At 42.6% G+C, this 20,127-nt stretch overlaps 2 protein-coding genes across 10 annotated transcripts in view; one reads left to right on the top strand and one right to left on the bottom strand.

The window, feature by feature from the left end:
• The window catches only part of CDKL5 (cyclin dependent kinase like 5), a 277,196-nt gene that overhangs the window by 119,670 nt on the left and 137,399 nt on the right, over nt 1-20,127 (top strand). The gene's annotated exons all lie outside the window — the stretch shown is intronic.
• SCML2 (Scm polycomb group protein like 2) overlaps nt 1-20,127 on the bottom strand; it is an 81,578-nt gene that overhangs the window by 39,613 nt on the left and 21,838 nt on the right. For all 9 annotated transcript variants that reach the window (XM_070750755.1, XM_070750757.1, XM_070750758.1 and 6 more), the window contains exons 3-5: nt 13,206-13,276; nt 10,453-10,687; nt 6,975-7,063 (exon numbers count right to left, since the gene is read on the bottom strand). In XM_070750755.1, the coding sequence (XP_070606856.1) occupies nt 6,975-7,063; nt 10,453-10,687; nt 13,206-13,276 (395 nt within the window). The remainder of the gene's footprint in view (nt 1-6,974; nt 7,064-10,452; nt 10,688-13,205; nt 13,277-20,127) is intronic.

The following is a 20,127-nucleotide window of genomic DNA, read 5'->3' as shown; positions in this document are numbered from 1 at the left end:
CACAGCTAAAGATAAGTACTTACTGTAAATCATGAACTATGTCTGGCGAGGGTGGCTGGGAGACCCTTTGATGGGAAATGTACAACCATATTTCAGGCACTGAAATTTACTTGCTGTTCTGAAGGGATGTTTGTTGTTTGGGGGGGGGGCGAGTTGTCATTCCCCTAAAACTAAGGCGGGAGGTGCTGGATGTACTACATGTTGATCATCCAGACATAGTATGGATGAAAGTCCTGGCCAGGAGTACATCTGGTGGCTAAACATGGATCAAGACATAGCAGAATGGGTCACCATCTGCTCACTGTGCCAGAAATCCAGACTGGCATCCCCTTCTGCCCTGGTAAAAGAATGGGAAACCCCTAAGGCACCACAGTCCTGGCCGGGTACATATTGATTTTGCAGGCCCATTTAAGGGGAAAATGTTCCTTATAATAGTTGATGCATACTCAAAGTGGTTGGAGATAGTTCTAATGACTACAGCCACTGCTGAGGCAGTCATCCAAATCCTCCAAAAATTATTTTCCACACACAGCTTTCCCGATGTATTAATCTCAGACAATGGGCCGCAATTTACAGCCAATCAATTTGAACTACTCCTGGACGAACAGGAAATAAGGCGTGCCCCCTGCCATCTGGTCAGCAATGGACTGATAAACTGATAAGATCCACCAAAGAGGTAATAAACTGATAAGATCCACCAAAGAGGCATTAGCACGAATGGGCCTAGGGGATTGGCAAGCAAGGATCGACAAATTTCTATTGGTGCAGCACATTACCCCCTGAACTAATAGAAGCCCTGTGGAACTCCTCATGGGAAGGACACATGCTCACAGTTAGACTATTTGCACCCAAATTACATTGCAGACACACCTCCTGACTCAACAGGGAAAATCCAATCATTCCACATAGAGGACAGGGTTGACATGCACAACTATGCCGGGGGAACCTTCTGGATTCCAGCCTCAGTGGTAGAACAATCAGGGCCTCACTCATACAAAGTTGGACTAAGGATGGAAGAATGTGACGGTGGCACTTGGACCAATTTGAGGCCATCTTGAAAGCTCACCGCTAAGACCACCAGAAAGGGCTCGAACCAACAAGAGACCAATTCCTAAATACGCTAACTAACAAAATAAACTATTGCCTAACGATAACTCAAACCGGATTGTATATTGGAAACACCCATCTGAAGAAATGAGTCTCCAACATAGACTCCTGGAAGGGCTGGGCCTAGACACTCCAGCCAAGCCTCATGACAAAATCCATATGGTTCCATTGGCGAGGGAAGAGCCAACAACAATCCCAACCACTAAGGCCAAAGCCCAGGGACCTAATGAACTGTGCAGGTCAACTAGAACTCGACAAAGCTCCACCTACCTACATGACTACCTCTGTGAATAGTTAACTGATTGGTCAGGGTTATCCAGGAGGGGAGGGTTGTTGTATTCTGATTAAGAGTAAGTATAGTTTTCATCCTGATCGGCGGGAAGAATCCTAAACATTCATTGGCTGGGTCATCTGACAGCTCCCTATAAAAGGGCAGGCTGTCAGATAGGCCGGCTGCTGGGTTACAGATCTCACATGAATAAAGAGTTGTTATTTTTAAAAAAACAAGCAAAAAAGATGAATATTAAATGACTTATTGTAACAAGGAAGGTTAGAATGGCATTTTAGCAGAAATATTTTATGCTTTGCCAGTTTTCCTTTTGGCATTGCATGGAAAGCCTAGCAAATGTGTGAAATATTAAGCATGTTAACCCCTGAAGCTGGCCTGACTGAGGCCATTTTGAGACTTCAGCACTGACACTCTGGAGAAAAGGGACAAGAAGGGGGAATAGAGATAGTTGGAGTTTTTAGTCAAAACAAAATATTTTCTCTTGGGAACCAAGGATATTCCTGCAGGTTCTCAGGAGGAGACTGGAGTCACCTAACAACTGGACAGTAGCCTGATTGGACCATGTGACAGTTTTCAGAAAGTGAAAAACTTATTTTTAATTACCGTATATACTCGAGTATAAGCCGACCCGAGTATAAGCCGAGGCACCAGTTTTTGCCACAAAAAACCCTGAGAAAACTTAGTGACCCGAGTATAAGCCGAGGTTAAAAATGCAGTGGCTACTGGTAACTTATAAAAATGGAAGCCAATAAAAATACATTAATTGAGACATCAGTAGATTAAATGTTTTAGAATATTTATTTTAAAGAAAACCAAAATTAGCTCTGCAAATTTAAAAGAGGGTAAACGAAAGCCTTAATCTTTCCAGGTTTGAAGACTCTTGCATTTTTAACCCTAACCCATGGGTCTTTAAACTTGACAGTTTTAAGACTAGTGGACTTCAACTCCCAGAATTCCTGCACCAGCCATGCTACTTCAGGAGTAGGAGTTGAAGTCCACAAGCCTTAATTTTTCCAGGTTTGAAGACTCTTGCATTTCTAACCCTAACCCAGGGCTCTTTAAACTTGAGTTTTTAGAAGCCTGGAGAGAGTTCATGCTGTTTCCGCCCCCCCTCTTTAGCTTGCTGGCTGGCTCGTTGGCTTGATCTCCCACCCCTGATCCTCCCTCCTCCTGGTCTCCCTTTATTGCCCTATGTGTTGTGCAATGAAGCAGATTTGCTAAAGAAATCCACTTGGGACGGCAGCAGGGAAAGGAGGAGGTGGAGAGCCAGAATAGCCCACCGCCGCGGGGGAGGAGGAAGAAAGGAAAGAGCAGCGCTCCTCCTCCTCCTTCCCCTGCTGCCGTACCAAGTGGATCTCTTTAACAAATCTGTTTCTCTCTCCGGCTGGAGGCTTCTAAAGCCTGGAGAGAGTTCATGCCGTCCTGTCCCCCCCCCCCCCTTTAGCTTGCTGGCTCTCTCCCCCGTCTCCCTTTATTGCCCAATGTGTTGTGCAGGGAAGCAGATTTGCTAAAGAGATCCACTTGGGACGGCAACAGGGAAATGAGGCGGAGGAGAGCCAGAATAGCCCACAGCCGCGGGGGAGGAGGAGGAAAGGAAAGAGCTGTCCTCCTCCTCCTTCCCCTCCTTCCCCTGCTGCCGTACCAAGTGGATCTCTGTAACAAATCTGCTTCTCTCTCCGGCTGGAGGCTTCTAAAGCCTGGAGAGAGTTCATGCCGTCCCCGTTTAGCTTGCTGGCGGGGCGCCCTCTTGTGGTGATTCGGCGCCCTCTTGTGGTGACTCGAGTATAAGCCGAGGTCGGGTTTTTCAGCCCATTTTTGGGGCTGAAAAACTCGGCTTATACTCGAGTATATACAGTAAGTGAAAACGACGAGAATAGTCAGAGTTGGTTTTCACCAGTCTGTGCCAGTATGACCTATCCAATAAACTTATTCTTTGAGGAATTTACTTGCCTCTGAGTTTTGTTTGCTATGGGTATGTTACTTGGAACCCTGACAAAGCATTTCATACTTTGACATTTTATTTTTAGATTCTATAGATTTTCTAGGCATTCTATCAGATGCCTAATTTTACACATTGAAGGTAACATATATAACATTAACAGTTTTGATATCATTAGTTTTACCATTGATGATTTTGAAGCATTATTTGTTAATATGGACGTAGTGCCAATTTGTACCTTATTTCATGTATTTTCTGTTAATTACCCATGTGACATTTTATATCTACTAATCTCTAGCCTAGTTATGCTCAGTATATTTGGTGCATTGTTTTCTCTAGATCAGTGGTTCTCAACCTTTCTAATGGCGTGACCCCTTAATACAGTTTCTCTTGTTGTGGTGACCCCCAACCATAAGTCTAGCACCAATTCTCCCAACAGAGCTTTAAGCTGATTGGCAGGAAGGTCAGAGGGACACCCCCAATGTAAACGCCTGATTGGTCGGATTGTAAAAATATGTTCCAAGGCGCCAGAATAGAACCTTTAGTTCCTAACACCATGGGAAATTTGTCTTTTCCCAGGGTCTTGGGCGACCCCTGTGAAATGTTTGTTTGACCCCCAAAGGAGTCCCGACCCCTAGGTTGAGAACCACTGCTCTAGATAATGTGAGAATACTGAGCAGTCCGAATACCTTAATTCCCAGAAATCTGAAAGCTTACATAATCTACTATTCCATTTGCCATTCCTTGGCCCAGAACACTCCTTCCACTTTCAAGGTTTGTTTTGCTTGTTATATAAAAGATTAAAAAAATTCTAATTACCATATATACTAGAGTATAAGCCGAGTTTTTCAGCCCCAAAAATGGGCTGAAAAACACGACCTCGGCTTATACTCGGGTCACTGGCAAGTCACCACAAGGGGGCGCCATGCGGGAGCCCAGCAGGCATTACTGGCTTGGGCGGGTGAGGAAGCTATGGTAAGTGCCGCCTCTTCCCAGCTGAAGTAGCTTCAGGGGCGCCTTTGGGAGGGCATCGCTGTCTGTATACAGGGAAATATGTAGTGCCTAGCAGTGCCAGTAGTAGGACTGGGCTGTGGAGGTCGCGCTTTTATTACCCTCCGCGGCTCCAACTTTCAATTAGGAAAGAAAGGTGACGCAGGGGAACGATGCTGGTGCCAAGGAGGCGCCTTGGCGCCGGCAAATTCAAGGGTTTTTTTAAAAAATTGCTTTCCTACATGAGGTGGGGGGGAGAGTGGCGAGAAGACAGAAACAGGAATCTACCACACACACACACACACACACAACCTCACCAGCTTCCCATTGCTTTTTTTCCCCTCGGAGCGGTTGGAGCGCTTGGCTGGCTCCTTTGCTTGAGCCAGGGAGAGGAGGCACCAGCCCTACCCCCTCCCACAGCTCCGACGGCGCGCAAGAGGAGAAAAAGGCGATGGGAAGCCAGTGAGGTCAGGGGCGGTGGATTCCTGCTTCCGTCTTCTCAACACCCTCCCCCCCCACCTAACTGGCTTTTTTCCCCTCTTGCACGCCGTCGGAGCTGTGGGAGGGGTGGGGCTGGTGCCTCCTCTCCCTGGCTCAAGCAAAGGAACCAGGCAAGCGCTCCAAATGCTCCGAGGGGGGGGGGAAGCAATGGGAAGCCGGTGAGGTTGTGTGTGTGTGTGTGTGTTTGTGTGCATGCCCCTTCTCCCCCCCCTCGTGAAAAATGCCAGCTAACTCTTTGAAGGAGTGGGTATGTAGCCAAAGTGCCTCCTTTTCCCCTCGTTGAAACCGGGAGGTTTTTTTTTTTACTCCTCTCTCCCTCCAGGTGTGAGTCGGCAGGATGTGGGGGTGGAGCGTGTGAATGAAAGGGAAGCCAAGGAAACAAAGAAAAAGGGGGAGGATGAATTTTGGAGGGCGAGCGTGTGTGTGTGTGTGTGTGTTTGGGTGCATGCCCCTTCTCCCCCCCCCGTGAAAAACGCCAGCTACCTCTTTGAAAGAGTGGGTATGTAGCCAAAGTGCCTCCTTTCCCCCTCGTTGAAACCAGGAGGGTTTTGTTTTTTTTACTCCCTCCGTGTGTGTATTTGTCAACAGGTTTAACTATTCCTTGCTCTCTCTGTGTTGCCCTTAGTTGGATTAAAAAGGCCCCCTGCTGTCCGATTCTCCTCACCCTCCTTTGAAAGGATTTAAACTGTTTAAAAAATGGTATTTTGTGGTAGTTGCTGTCTTTGCTTGGATAGGATCTGATAATGTGTTATGAGGCAAGAGCTAGACAGGAATTCCTAAAGTGTGTTTGTGGATCTTTAAAAGTTGCCTTTTATAAAGTGGGTTTGAGAGCAAGTTTCAATTAACAAGTATGAGGGGAGGCATTTTACATATTTTAAAAATGAGTTTGATTCTAAATAGGACCTGCATATTTAGGATACAAAACCACAAGAGCTGTCTGTGTTTAGCAAGTTTTGCTTGTCTCGCTAGTCTGTCTGTCTGTCTGTCTGTCTGTCTCTCTCTCTCTCTCTCTATCTATCTATTTGGTTTTCTATGCTGATAACCTCACAGCAGCTAATGCTGAAGCTCTTCTTTGGATACACAGATTTATTTATTTATTTATTTAATTAATTTATTAATTTGGATTTGTATGCCATCCCTCTCCAAGGACTCAGGGTGGCTCACAGCATATATAAAAACAGAACAATAATGTAAATCCAATTAATGATGAGATGAGAAAGAATCCTGTTTTGAAGGATTTTAACTCTTAGGTTTTAGCTTTGTTGCTGATTGAGCTACTTTTTTTACTTTTTAATTCATTGTTAATTTGTTTACCCTGTTCTAAATTTACAGAGCTAGTTTACTGGTTTTCTTTAAAATAAATATTCTAAAACATGTAATCTACTGATGTCTCAATTAATGTAATTTTATTGGTTTCCATTTTTATAAGTTACCAGTAGCCACTGCATTTTCTTATCTCGGCTTATACTCGGGTCAATAAGTTTTCCCAGTTTTTGTGGCAAAAACTGGTGCCTCGGCTTATACTCGGGTCGGCTTATACTCGAGTATATGCGGTAATACAGCAATATTTCAATCAGAGTACAAAATGCATAACTGACTATCCTTGATCTTGGAACAAGATACAAATTGACAAATTATATTTTTAAAATTAATAAATGGTTTGGAAACCATTTCTTATTCATTTACAGTGAAGTTACTACGTAAGAAAAATATTCCAAGACTGAACTGTATGTACAATGAACACATATTTAATATTATAAACAGCAATTAAAGTATCTATAGATTATATACATGCTCAAAGCAATGTTTTTTTTTTCACTCTCACTCTATATTTAGTTGGATTTATGTAGGAACTTTCAGATTTCTCTAGTTAAAACATAAAAATAAATTATCAGGCATATTTCCCACATATTTAATATGTTCTGATTTGTAAAGTGCTTCTCAAATGACATATATAAGCTCAGCACTATAAATGGGATTTTGTCTTGAATTTGTGACATGTAACAGAAGTCTAATTTCTTTTATGGTTTATATGGCACTTGCCAGTGGTTGGCAAAAGATTGCTGCCTTTTGCAATAACAGTTTGGGCTTTCTATGCTACAGTAGACAACAAAGCACAAAGGAGTTCTCAGCAACCAAGCTTCTTACCTTCTTAAAGAATATAGCAGGTGCCATTTCAGCTCCATTTAGGGTTCTTAGGAGGAACATTGGCCAAGAGGATGCGTTCATCTGGAATCCTAATTTGACAATAAATATATAATGAATATTATTTAATACAAAAGGTAGAGTGAAGAGGGGGTGGGAAAGCAAAGCACAGTTGACCCATCACCAGTGCAAAGCACTCCTAATACAATCTACAACATTATATCCATTCTTTTTCTCTTGATTTATGACTATTTCATTGTTGGCTATTTCAAAAAATGATCCCTGTAAATCACCCAGTGCTAGGTTGGGACCAGATGATTACACATTATATACTAAATATCATCATCATCCACCAGCGGAGGCTCCCATAAGGACAAACTCCTCCGTCACACGACTCTCTAAAGACAAGAAAGCAAATTTTGCTTGCCTCTGTCTTGCAAAGATGCAAATAAACTTAATCTTTATATAGCCAACGGATCCTGGGCTGGAGATTATCCTGGCGAGATCACCTTTATGGCAGGGTCCAAAACCAGCACTATTGATTATATTCTAATCTCTATGGACTTATTACATTATGTAAAACATTTTGAAGTCCTTCCTTACTTGGAAAGCGATCATCTACCTTTATGTATATACATGAAGTCTCTCATCAGGCAGATGCCCCTTGCAGACCAATTTATCCCTGCAATTTCTCCAGCAGGCCCAACAAGATGTAGAGTCAAATGGTCCCAACAATTTGACCAAAAGGTAAAAAAAGCTCTATCAGAGGATAATCTTCAAAAACTTTGCTCAGCCTTTATCACAGCCAACCCTTCCCAAAACTTACTAGAATCATATACAAGTATAATCCATAAGCTTCAACCAATTCTAGTATATGATCGAAACTTTTCAGCTAAGAGGTCCTATACTACCTCGAAACAATGGTTTGACAAGGACTGTGTGGAAGCCAAGAAAGCTCTCACCTTGGCTTATAAGCGGTACAAGGTGAGACTGGGAACGGCAACAAAACAAGCCTAAACCATCTTGTTACCCTCAAAAAACACTATAAGTAACTAATTGCCCTTAAGAAGAGACAAGATGAAAGGTCCTCCTGCGAACAGCTTATTGGGGCTGCAAAGCAAAAGAACTCCTCTCTATTCTGGCATTTAATAGACAGACACTCAGATAAAATACATACTCCATTAGATGTTCCTATACCTATTAACACCTGGGAACTTCACTTTCAGAGGATGTACGAAGACCCATCTAAATAAAGTATAAGATCTACAAAGAAGGACTTGCCAAATTGGCCCCCAGTCTCAGAGTCTGAAATTAAATCGCTCATTGGCCAACTCAGGTCAGGCAAAGCCCCAGGAGCTGACTTGGTTACCTCAGAAATATTGAAGAATAACTTGGACACCAGTTTTGGCAGCGCTATTCACCTATATTGATTCCACTGGCTATGTTCCAGAGGATTGGGGCTTGGCAATTGTGATCCCAATTTTTAAGAGGGGGAAAAGACATGACCCTGCCAACTATAGACTATTAAATATAATTAGTAAGTTATAGACTATTAAATATAATTAGTAAACTTTACGCCAAAGTAAACTATAGACTATTAAATTAGTAGACAATTAGTAAACTATAGACTATTAAATATAATTAGTAAACTTTACGCCAAACACCTACAAGGCAAGCTAAAGGAGTGGCTGGATTCTGCGAATCTGATCACTGAAGAGCAAGCCGGCTTTAGAGAGGGAAGGGGCACTATTGATCAGTGCTTAGTCCTCCGCCATCTTATAGAAAAATACATCTCAAATAGTCCTGTATCACTATATGCTGGATTTATAGACCTCAAGGCAGCCTTTGATTCAGTAACTAGGACTAAATTATGGGAGAAGTTGGAAGCTGCTTCCATTGATCAAAGGCTTCTTCATTTACTATGTGCCCTACATACCAAGACGTCCCTCAAGGTGAGGTGTAATATGCAAGGGTCCCTCTCAAAGCCAGTTAAAACTGAAAAAGGGGTTAAACAGGGGTGCATCCTGGCCCCCGTACTTTTCAACTTTTATATAAATAACATGGCAAAATGGTTGAACAAACCAAATCACCACCACCCCAAAATAGGTGACCGAAACATCGCCCTTTTGCTCTATGCAGATGACGCCGTGATCCTCTCCAGGACGCCAGTAGGCCTTAAAAGAGCCTTGTGAGCCCTGCTTCAGTACTGTAATAACAATAACCTGAGTATAAATTATGAAAAAACAAAGATCATGGCCTTTGCAAAAAGGCCCAAAATTTACTCATGGTATCTTGATGGGCACAAAATAGAGTAGGTAACCACCTTTAAATACCTGGGGGTGGTCTTTTAGGCCAATGGCTCAAGGAAAGCACATGGAAAATATGCAGCTGCCTTGGGCCAAAGATCAGCGAGCTCCATTCTCAATTTTTTCCGCACAAAGGGAGGTTATTATGTTCCTGCTGCTATCAAGCTTTTTAAGGCCAAGTTGCTAGCTCAGCTTCTTTATGGGTCCTTGCTTGGACCACCAGCTTCAGCTTTACTTTACACCACTAGAATTAGTTCAATCCAAATTTATTAGAGCAATTCTCCAGATGCCACGTTGCGTCTCAAACGCATTTCTGCGCCTGGAGACTGGACTGATAAAAGTCGAAGCAAGAATCTGTATAGCGTCTCTAAATATGTGGTTAAAACTTAATTTTTTTCCGCAAGGTCTTTCTCCGTTAATCCTTCACGATGAATTTTCCTCCTCATGGATTAAGGCCATCAAGTTCAATCTTCACAAATTAGGCTTCTCCCCAGATTTAATACTTGAGATGAACTATGATCTAGCAGGACAGACCTTGCGACAAAGGGTGGAGGACATTGAGAGGCAGGAGGACTTGGGTAGAGCTCTGCTGTTTCTGGCCCCAGATGGCACTAGATATGTTGTGGCTCCTGCAAGATACTTGGGACAGCTAGAGTCAGCAAGCCATCGAAAGGCATTTGCTCTTGTATGATGCTGTGCACTTCCATCTGCAGTTTTGTACGGCAAGTACAAGGGAATTCCAGCCACTGAAAGATTTTGCCCTTGTGGTTCAGGAGAGGTGGAGACTGAGGGACACATGCTCCTGAGATGCTCCTTTTACACTGACATTAGGAGAAAGCATATTCTACCACTTATTGAGGGATATCCTGGCCGCTTGGACGTTGCCTATCTCCGGTGGTTGCTTGGGGATGAGCAGGCCAGGATTACGGCACAGTTGGCCAGATTCTGCACAGCAGCAGCGGGGATTCGTCGCAAATGTGTGCCTTCATAGCGAGATATGTACATCTCTTGTATAGTTACAATGGGTCAATCTTGGTTGCTCAGCCAAAAGTCCTGTTTCCTGTTCTTTTTCCTTTTAATTATTATTAATACAATATTGATGGTCTTTGACCGTAAATACAATATATATATATATATATATATATAAATCACACAGTTGAATTATGTTTCCTTACCCAGAGGAGGCTGAAGCATTCCTCCTTTCTTTTCACACGTTCCAATTTGCTGTATATCAGAGGAATCCACTAGCCTCCAGAAATCATTTTTATTGTCACTTCCATCAAGACGCAGCCTCAATCTAGTACCTGAGATTCCAATTACTTTAGCTATACACACAGAGGTAACATTCCGGGGATCATGAGCTTCCAACTTCATACCCACTTTGAAATCATTGCTAGGGGGAATCTTAGACTACAAAAAGAAAGATAACAAAAGGTTTACAATATAGTTTAAAAATATACAGTAGTACCTCGTGATACAAACACCTCATCATACGAACTTTTTGAGATACGAACCCAGGGTTCGGAATTTTTTTGCCTCTTACAAACTATTTTCGCCTTACGAACCTGCCACCACCGCTGGGATGCCCCACCTCCGGACTTTCGTTGCAAGCCAAGCACCAGTTTTTGTCATCCTGGGATTCCCCTGAGGCTCCCCTCAATGGGAAACCCCACCTCCTGACTTCCGCGTTTTTTGCGATGCTGTAGAGAAATCCCAGGAGGAGAATCCCAGGATCGCAAAAACGGGTGCTCCGCTGACAACGGAAGTCCGGAGGTGGGGTTTCCTAGCGAGGGAAGCCTCAGAAAAATCGCACCATCGCAAAAACACAGAAACACCTCCATACTTTTTGCGATCCTGAGATTCTCCTCTTGGGATTTCCCTACAGCATTGCAAAAACGCAGAAGTCAGGAGGTGGGGTTTCCCATGGAGGGGAGCCTCAGGGGAATCCCAGGATTACAAAAACGGGCGCTCCACTGGGCATAGTGGGGGAGGGGACAAAAATGTGAAGAAAAGACTCATGGAGCTCAAGGGAGGAGAAAGGTATGGGGGAGATGAGCAGAGTGGGGTGGGCAAAAACGGGAGGGAAAGGCTCATGGAGCTCAAGAGAGGAGAAAGATGTGGGCGAGATGAGCAGAGTGGGGGGGACAAAAACGGGAGGAAAAGACTCATGGAGCTCAAGGGAGGAGAAAGGTGTGGGGAAAATGAGCAGACTGGGGGGGACAAAGACGGTAGGGAAAGGCTCATGGAGCTCAAGAGAGGAGAAAGGTGTGGGGGAGATAAGCAGAGTGGGGGGGACAAAAAGAGGAAGAAAAGACTCATGGAGCTCAAGAGAGGAGAAAGGTGTGGGGGAGATAAGCAGAGTGGGGGGGACAAAAACAGGAAGAAAAGACTCATGGCGCTCAAGGGAGGAGAAAGGTGCGGGGGAGATGAGCAAAGTGGGGAGGGGACAAAAACGGGAAGAAAAGACTCATGGAGCTCAAGAGAGGAGAAAGGTGTGGGGGAAATGAGCAGAGTAGGAGGGACAAAAACGGGAGGGAAAGGCTCATGGAGCTCAAGGGAAGAGAAAGGTGTGGGGGAGATGAGCAGGGGGGGGGACAAAAATGGGAGGCAGGGACTCATGGAGCTCAAGAGAGGCTCTTTTTGCCTTGCTTCGTTGGGACTCCCTCCCCCAACTCCGTTCGCCTCAGCTTCGTCTGGCTACTGCTTTTTTTTTTTAAAGCCTTAATATTTTGGATTTTCCTAATGGGCTTGCACGCATTATTGGCTTTTCCATTGATTCCTATGGGAAACATTGTTTCATCTTACGAACTTTTCACCTTACGAACCTCGTCCCGGAACCAATTAAGTTCGTAAGGCAAGGTATTACTGTAGTAGTTTAATTTTCTAGATAGTAAATTATATAGATAGACCAGTATGGGGAATTTAATGAATGAGCATTGAATGAACATCTAAAATTGGGCTAGATGACATCACACTTGTTTCATAAATGCATCTTTTTACATTTAAATAACAAATCAACACATGCAATCTAAATTTATTTATCTCTCTGTGCAATAAGCATTTAATACTACTTTTGTTTTGATACATCAAACAAGGTGATTGTAATTTCCTACCACATGAAAAGAGGATGTAAGTCTAACAGTAATGCTTCTTATATTAGTAATTCTTACTAACATGAATATACCATGTGTTGTAAATACTCCTGGTCAGTTGGAAAATGTTGAAGGGAGTTTGCAGATTCTGATTCAGATAATGTTTGTGAATTAGTGGCCTGTCCTGGGTTACAGGTGTCAGAACAGGTGGGAGGCCAGCCACAGGACATTGCTATGAGCCCAGACTCCAGTGAAGAAGAGACAGATAATAGATGGTTAAATCCGCATTTCAGGAGGATGCAGAGACGCAGGGAACAAGTGTCAGGGAAGAAATATTAAGGGGAGGAACGGGTTAATTACTTAAGTGGTTTATTCATCACGTCAGGGTGCTAGCAGAGAAGAAGAGAGGAGTTTTCAATGCTGTAAATCCATCATGGATGTGTGCCGATATAGCTACGAAGTAAGCTAATCTTTTCTTTGCTATTTAACAGATGTTTTTATTGCTTTGAACTAACGCAGCCTAGCTATAAATCTTAAGATAAGGGAGGAGGTCTGGTGGAAGGCTTTTGTGTGCACTTATTGTGAAGGAATGAGAGGAAAAAATTTGGCTGCCTATAATGCATTTTGAATACGGAGGTGAGGAGACATAAAGATTGAGTTATAACTTGCATCCAGTAAGCGTTATTTCCAATTAACCAAATTTCCAATCAGAATCCAGAACACCATGTACCACATTAAGTGCATGCTACATTGAATACTACACTTGTAAGGCAGTTCTACAATTTACAAACAGATTCATTTTAGGAGTGGTTCTAATTATAAAAATAAACTATCACCTGTCTGAAACACTGTGAAGGGGCAGCTACAGACCCAGTTTCTTTCAAGTAGTTGTCCCAGTTAAAATATTCTATGAAAAAAATGAAAACATTTAAACATTAAAACAGCAATATAAATACTACATAAACATACTTCAAGCTATAGGAATATAAATCTTAAGGAATTTACAAAAATGTAAAAATATTTTTCCCAAAAATGTTAAAAATAATTATAACAATTATTTATTTAAAAATACAACTTTTAAATTATCTTTTTAAACTGCACTGAATTTAGTTACTATGTTATGACATATGAACTATCAAATTGATTAAATTAAATTACAGCACTTGAATATTATTGTAGTCAGCTTTTTGCCAGAAGATTCCATCTCAAAAAACAATGCACTGAATGTGACCTTTTAAATATAGTTAAGTTCTAAAAGTGGGAATTCAAATTAAAGCATGCAAGACAGATGGTTTCCAAGACTCTCTATTTAATAGATCCAGCAAAAGTGAGCTTACCATCACCCTGGTAACTCATTCCACATCACTACTCTTAATGTTTGGAAGGTTTCCAAATATCCAACTGCAGTACACATTGTATGTAATGTTATTCTTTATCCTGAAGTATAGGACATTCAAGTATTTGAGGAGTGCTTGTATATTCCCAGTCTTCTCTTCTAAACACTAAACCTTTCAAAACACTTTAATCTGTCCTCAAAAAAATTAATTGTTTTTTAGTTCAATGATCCTCTTGCCATTCTATGAAAACTTATTAAAAGAAGATGCCTAGAATTGGACATACAGTAATCAAGATGTGACCTGACCAAAGCAGCATGTAGTAGAATTAGTACCTTTTGATTGTTTGGAAATTGTACAAGTAGTCCTCACTTTATGACCAGTTGCTTAGCAACAGTTCGAAGTTACAACAGACCTCCCCAGGACTACTTATGACCCAGATTTGAAGTTCTGTTGTCCCTCCCTACAGTCATGTGATTGTATTCTGGGCACTCAACATTCGGCCCACATTTATAGTTGTTTATAGTCATGTACAACTGGTGTTTACTTAAGCAAAAAATGCCCATTGGTGACAGTGTATTCTCTTAACTACTGCCACATTTTTTTAACTATGATCACAACAATGGTTGTGAAATCAGCCATAGTCACATGGTGACCCACTTAACAACCAGCATAACTTAATTCCAGGCTCAATTATGACTATAAGTTGAGGACTACCTGTACATTTACATTTGTCTTTTTAGCACTCATTGTTTAATATATGTTTTAATACTCCATGTATTGGAGGAATATTTGTACAGAAAAACATACAGCAATGAGTTAACCTAGTGCCGTGATGGTGAACCTATTGCATGCATGCCAGAGGTGGCACGCAGAGCCCTCTCTGTGGGCATGCGAGCCATCACCAGCTGCTATTTTGGGTCCTGACACGCACATGCATAGTGGTTAGCTGGTCTGGCACATATATGCACGGCAGGCAGCTGCTCTTCTGGGTTCTGGTGCATGCATGTGCACCAGACCAGCTGTCCAATGTGCATGTGCACGACGGAATCCAGAAGAGCAGCTGGCCACCACACACAATGCACTGGCCAGCTACTCTCTTCCAGTTTCCAGCGCTCTTGATTAGTTTCGGCACTCAGTGCCGAAAAGATTAGTCATCACTGACCTGGTGCAACAGCACAGATATTATAAAGTAATAAAAGGTGGATTGAGAGCATTCTGCAGTAAGACAGATTTACAAGATTTATCTAGATGAAGATTTATTCAATGAAGTTATACCTCACAAACCAATTTACAATTCAGTGAAAGTATTGGAAGCAACATCCAGTACATAACATTCCTCTCCTGTCTATATTAATTCAAGAACAAAGTTACTCAGGCTATTAAAACCTGCTTAAACAATCAAACAATAAAAGACCCACTTTAAATGTTAGAGGAATTCTTTCACACATCTTGCATCTCAACTCATTTAACATATACTGTAGTTCTAAAGCAAGTAGACGCTAGTCCATATTCTCTGTCAGAGGTATTTGATAATATGCTACCGATATAGGCAGAATAAATATAGATGAAAGCATACATAGCTCAGGATTGAACTGTGGAATACACTTATGATATTACCTAAGCAGGTAATAAAATATCTGCAAGCAACCAAGCTCAGAGAACACCGAAGACTCCACAGAATCAAAATACCGGTAATCTATATTTTCAAAATAACCAAGATATCAGAAGGCTGCACTCCAATCATCCACTGTTTGCTAAGATCACTCAACTGAGACAGTTCCTTCATATGAAGTGGAACTACAGCAAAACAATCCAGAATTTGGGAAAGTCACTGAAGCATAAAGCTGATTGGAATATTTAAAGAGAATAATGTTAATGCTACTTGAGGACACCAAGTCAAGAAAGGCTACCCCAAAGCCAACAAAACCTGGCAATAATTTCCATGAGATTCAAGGGAGGTTTTCAGTTCAGTAAGCACAAGACATTTTTACTCTGTAGACATGCATATTTCATTACCAAAGGCTTCTGAAATTTTTAACAAATATGAAAGCTACAGTCCAAAAGGGCAGATAGTTTTTATTATTTATTTATTTATTATTTAGATTTGTATGTTGCCCCTCTCCGCAGACTCGGGGCGGCTCACAGCAAGATACAGCAAATCATAACAAATCCAAATAAATTTAAAATATTTAAAAAGATTTAAAAAGAACCCCATTTATTAACAAACACACACACAAACATACCATGCATAAATTGTACATGCCCGGGGGAGGTATTTCAGTTCCCCCATGCCTGATGGCAAAGGTGGGTTTTAAGGAGTTGACGGAAGGCAGGGAGAGTAGGGGCAGTTCTAATCTCTGGGGGGAGTTGGTTCCAGAGAGTCGGGGCCGCCACAGAGAAGGCTCTTCCCTTTCCAGCCTTCAGGGGGCCTCCTGAGCCCCCACCATAGAGCAGGAGGCCAACTAGGCCATGCCCACAACCACTCAGCAAACAGGCGGAGAACCCCTTGCTAAAAATTTTGAAGCCCACCCTGCCAGGCATCCTTTTTTACCAGGCAGCATCACACTTGTACACCCTCCTCAAGCTTTGCTGTACTTGTGCCATGCTTCCCTCACTTAATGATTTATTTATTTATTTATTGGATTTGTATGCCGCCCCTCTCCGTGGACTCGGGGCGGCTAACAACAGTGACAAAAACAGAATGTAAAAATCCAATACTAAAACAGCTAAAAACCTTGTTATAAAACCAATCATGCATACAAACATACCATGCATAAATTGTAAAAGCCTAGGGGGAAAGAGTATCTTAGTTCCCCCATGCCTGACAGCAGAGGTGTGTTTTGAGCAGCTTACGAAAGGCAAGGAGGGTGGGGGCTATTCTAATCTCTGGGGGGACTTGGTTCCAGGGGGCCGGGGCCGCCACAGAGAAGGCTCTTCCCCTGGGCCCCGCCAACCGACATTGTTTAGTTGACGGGACCCGGAGAAGGCCCACTCTGTGGGACCTAACTGGTCGCTGGGATTCGTGTGGCAGAAGGCGGTCCCTGAGATAATCTGGCCCAGTGCCATGAAGGGCTTTATAGGTCATAACCAACACTTTGAATTATGACCGGAAACTGATCAGCAACCAATGCAGACTGCGGAGTGTTGCTGTAACATGGGCATATTTAGGGAAGCCCATGATTGCTCTCGCAGCTGCATTCTGCACGATCTGAAGTATCCAAACACTTTTCAAAAGTAGCCCCATGTAGAGAGCGTTACAGTAGTCGAGCCTCGAGGTGATGAGGGCATGAGTGACTGTGAGCAGTGACTCCCGGTCCAAATAGGGCCGCAACTAGTGCACCAGGCGAACCTGGGCAAATGCCCCCCTCGCTACAGCTGAAAGATGTTTCTCTAATGTGAGCTGTGGATCGAGGAGGACGCCCAAGTTGCGGACCCTCTCTGAGGGGGTCAATGACTCCCCCCCCAGGGTAATGGATGGACAGATGAAATTGTGCTTGGGAGGCAAAACCCACAGCCACTCCATCTTATCAGGATTGAGTTTGAGTCTGTTGACACCCATCCAGACCCCAACAGCCTCCAGGCACCGGCACATCACTTCCACTGCTTCACTGACTGGACAGCACACTAGAAATTGCTCTACTAAGAGATGCAGTTATATTTATAACAGTGTCACTTACTGATGGAAATTTTGGTCCTATTTGCTGTCATAACTCAAGTTTTACCTGTATATTAACAGTACCAGTTTTAATATAATTTTAAAGTATATGTATACACATGTAATGCATAGATACAGGTAGTCTTCAAGGTTTGATCACAATTGAGCCCAAAATTTATGTTGCTAAGTGAGTTTGCCCCAATTTTTCTTGCCACCGTTTTGTTTCCCCCAAAATAAGACATCCCCTGACAATAAGCCCTATCGGACATTTGAATGCATGGCAATAAGGCCAAGCGCTTATTTTAGTGTTCAAAAAAATATAAGACAGGGTCTTATTTTGGGGAAAACACGGTAGGGCCATTTGTTAAGTTAGAAATATGGTTGTTAAGTAAATCTGGTTCCCCCACTGACTTCTTGTCAGAAGGTTGCAAAAGTTGATCACATGACCCCAGGACTCTACAACTGTCATAAATATGAACCAGTTGCCAAACATCTGACTTTTGACCATGTGACCATGGGATGCTGCAAGGGTTGTATGTCACTTTTTTCAGTGCTGTTGCTACTTCGAACGGTCACTAAATGAACCGCTGTATGTAGTACTAAACACATTCCTAGAACAAATTTTCTATTTTATCTGGCAGAATGTTAACTTCCCTAATAAGCTTTATTACCCAAAATTTTATCAACATTCATATTTTAAAGCAGTTATTTCACAAAAATAAATACATATCAAGAAAGTTCAATTTCCATCTTCCTAAATGCTACAGTATTATTCTATATAATAGTAACCTTTAATAAAGAGTACAACCAGGAATATAATCAAAACATTGAGAAACAGACCTATATTTTGTATAACCACAAGGCTTATACATTGTTCAAAAAATAAAGGGAACACTTAAACAACAACACAATATAACTCCAAGTAAATCAAACTTCTGTGAAGTCAAACTGTCCACTTAGGAAGCAACACTGATTGACAATCAATTTCACATGCTCTTGTGCACATTCAACTTTGTACAGAACAAAGTATTCAATGAGAATATTTCATTCATTCAGATCTAGAAGGTGTTATTTAAGTGTTCCCTTTATATTTTTGAGCAGTATACATTTAAAAATTGATTTATAAAACAATTAATGAGATTAAATCCTTATTAATGAGATTAAAAATTATCATCTAACTGCTTTAAATGTAATTATAGTTCTTCAAGTATATACTTCTAAATAAAATCTATGGGTACCGCCTTTCCGTAGAATCCTTATTTGATTCTTCTATAGCTGTGGCAAGAAATGTTTTTGTCCAATGTGCGTATGATCCTGGGGATGATGCCTACCTTTCAATTTCTACTCAAGCCAGGAAGAAATGTTTAAATTGCTAATACTGTAAACTGGATGCCTAAAGTGAAAAAAGTAAGAGGATCTTGTGAATGCAGATGCCCAAAGAGGTATAGTTACATGAAAAAATAAGATTTTCTTTTGTTGGGCCCAGTAGGCTCATATGTTTCACCGTCCACAGGCTCCGAAGGCTTCCCTGGAGCTGGGAAAGAGTAACCCCCCCCCCCCCGGAAGCTAAAAACAATCTCCCAGAGCTTCTGTGTGACCCAAAAATCAGCTGACCAGCACACACGTTGGAGCTGAGATAGGACAATGGCTCACGTGCCACCAAATATGGCTCTGCGTGCCACCTATGGCACCCGTGCCATATGTTCACCATAAACGCACTAGTAGGTCTCCATGGGTAACATTGAGTTGTGCATCTTGGTCCAGTGAGATAAGTGCAGGCCAGGGACTCAACGGCCAGGGAAGACAGGATTTTGGGATGCAAAGGAGGAAGAGGCAATCTTCCCCTCTCTCCTCCATCCCACTACAGGGCCACTACGGAGCTTTCAAAGGACAGCACAACCACTGACAAAGGGGGCCCTGGCATGCCAGTGGTGAGGGAGATGCTCCAGAGATCTGGGCCAAGTTTCCCCATACCAGGTAGGAACATCCCAGCACAGCTGCTGAGAACAGCACAGGCAGGAGGGCAAAGAACCCCGGAGAGGCCAGCAGCAGCAGATATAGCATGCCCAGCAGCCTGGCAGAGGTAGGGGGAGCCAATTCCAATGTGCCACATGGCTTTCTGCCTCATTGTAGCAGCAGCCTGAGCAGCACTCCTGAGTCCTTCAGGATTGGGTGGCATAGAAGACGAATGAATGAGTGAGTGAGTGAGTGAGTGAGTGAGTGAGTGAGTGAGTGAGTGAGTGAATGAATGAATGAATGAATGAATAAAACCCCAGCTCCACGCCTGGTGGAGGGCAAACCATGGTTGCTGCCTGCTGCATAGCCACAAAGTGAGCTGTGTAAGAGAGGGTCCCTCAGCTGTGAGATTGCCTGGATTTGTGGACCAGACTGGGGCTGGCAAGAATGTACTGGAAACACCTCCAGGTGCAGGAAACAGATATATACCCTAAGGCTATACAAAGATAGAATGAGAGGCAGCTCCTGGCCCTCACTGGCTCATCTGATCTGCGGGGACATGATTATGGTAATCCATGTGGGAACAAATGACACAGGAAAGGACTTAAATGCAATAATGAGAGACTACGACCAATTGGGCAACACAGTCAGAGACATAGATGCACAGGTTGTTTTTTCTTCCATTCTACCCACAAGAGGACAACACCCATCAAGAGAATACAAAATTCCACAAATAAATCATTGGCTAAAGGATTGGTGTCAGCAAAAGAACTTGGTTTCATTGATACAGCCTACAATACAGTATCTCCA

Source organism: Erythrolamprus reginae, chromosome 4 (genome assembly GCF_031021105.1).
Source record: "Erythrolamprus reginae isolate rEryReg1 chromosome 4, rEryReg1.hap1, whole genome shotgun sequence".
Lineage (NCBI taxonomy): Eukaryota > Metazoa > Chordata > Lepidosauria > Squamata > Dipsadidae > Erythrolamprus > Erythrolamprus reginae.
Note: the sequence above shows the minus strand (reverse complement) of the source record. Positions and strands in the feature narration are given on the sequence as shown.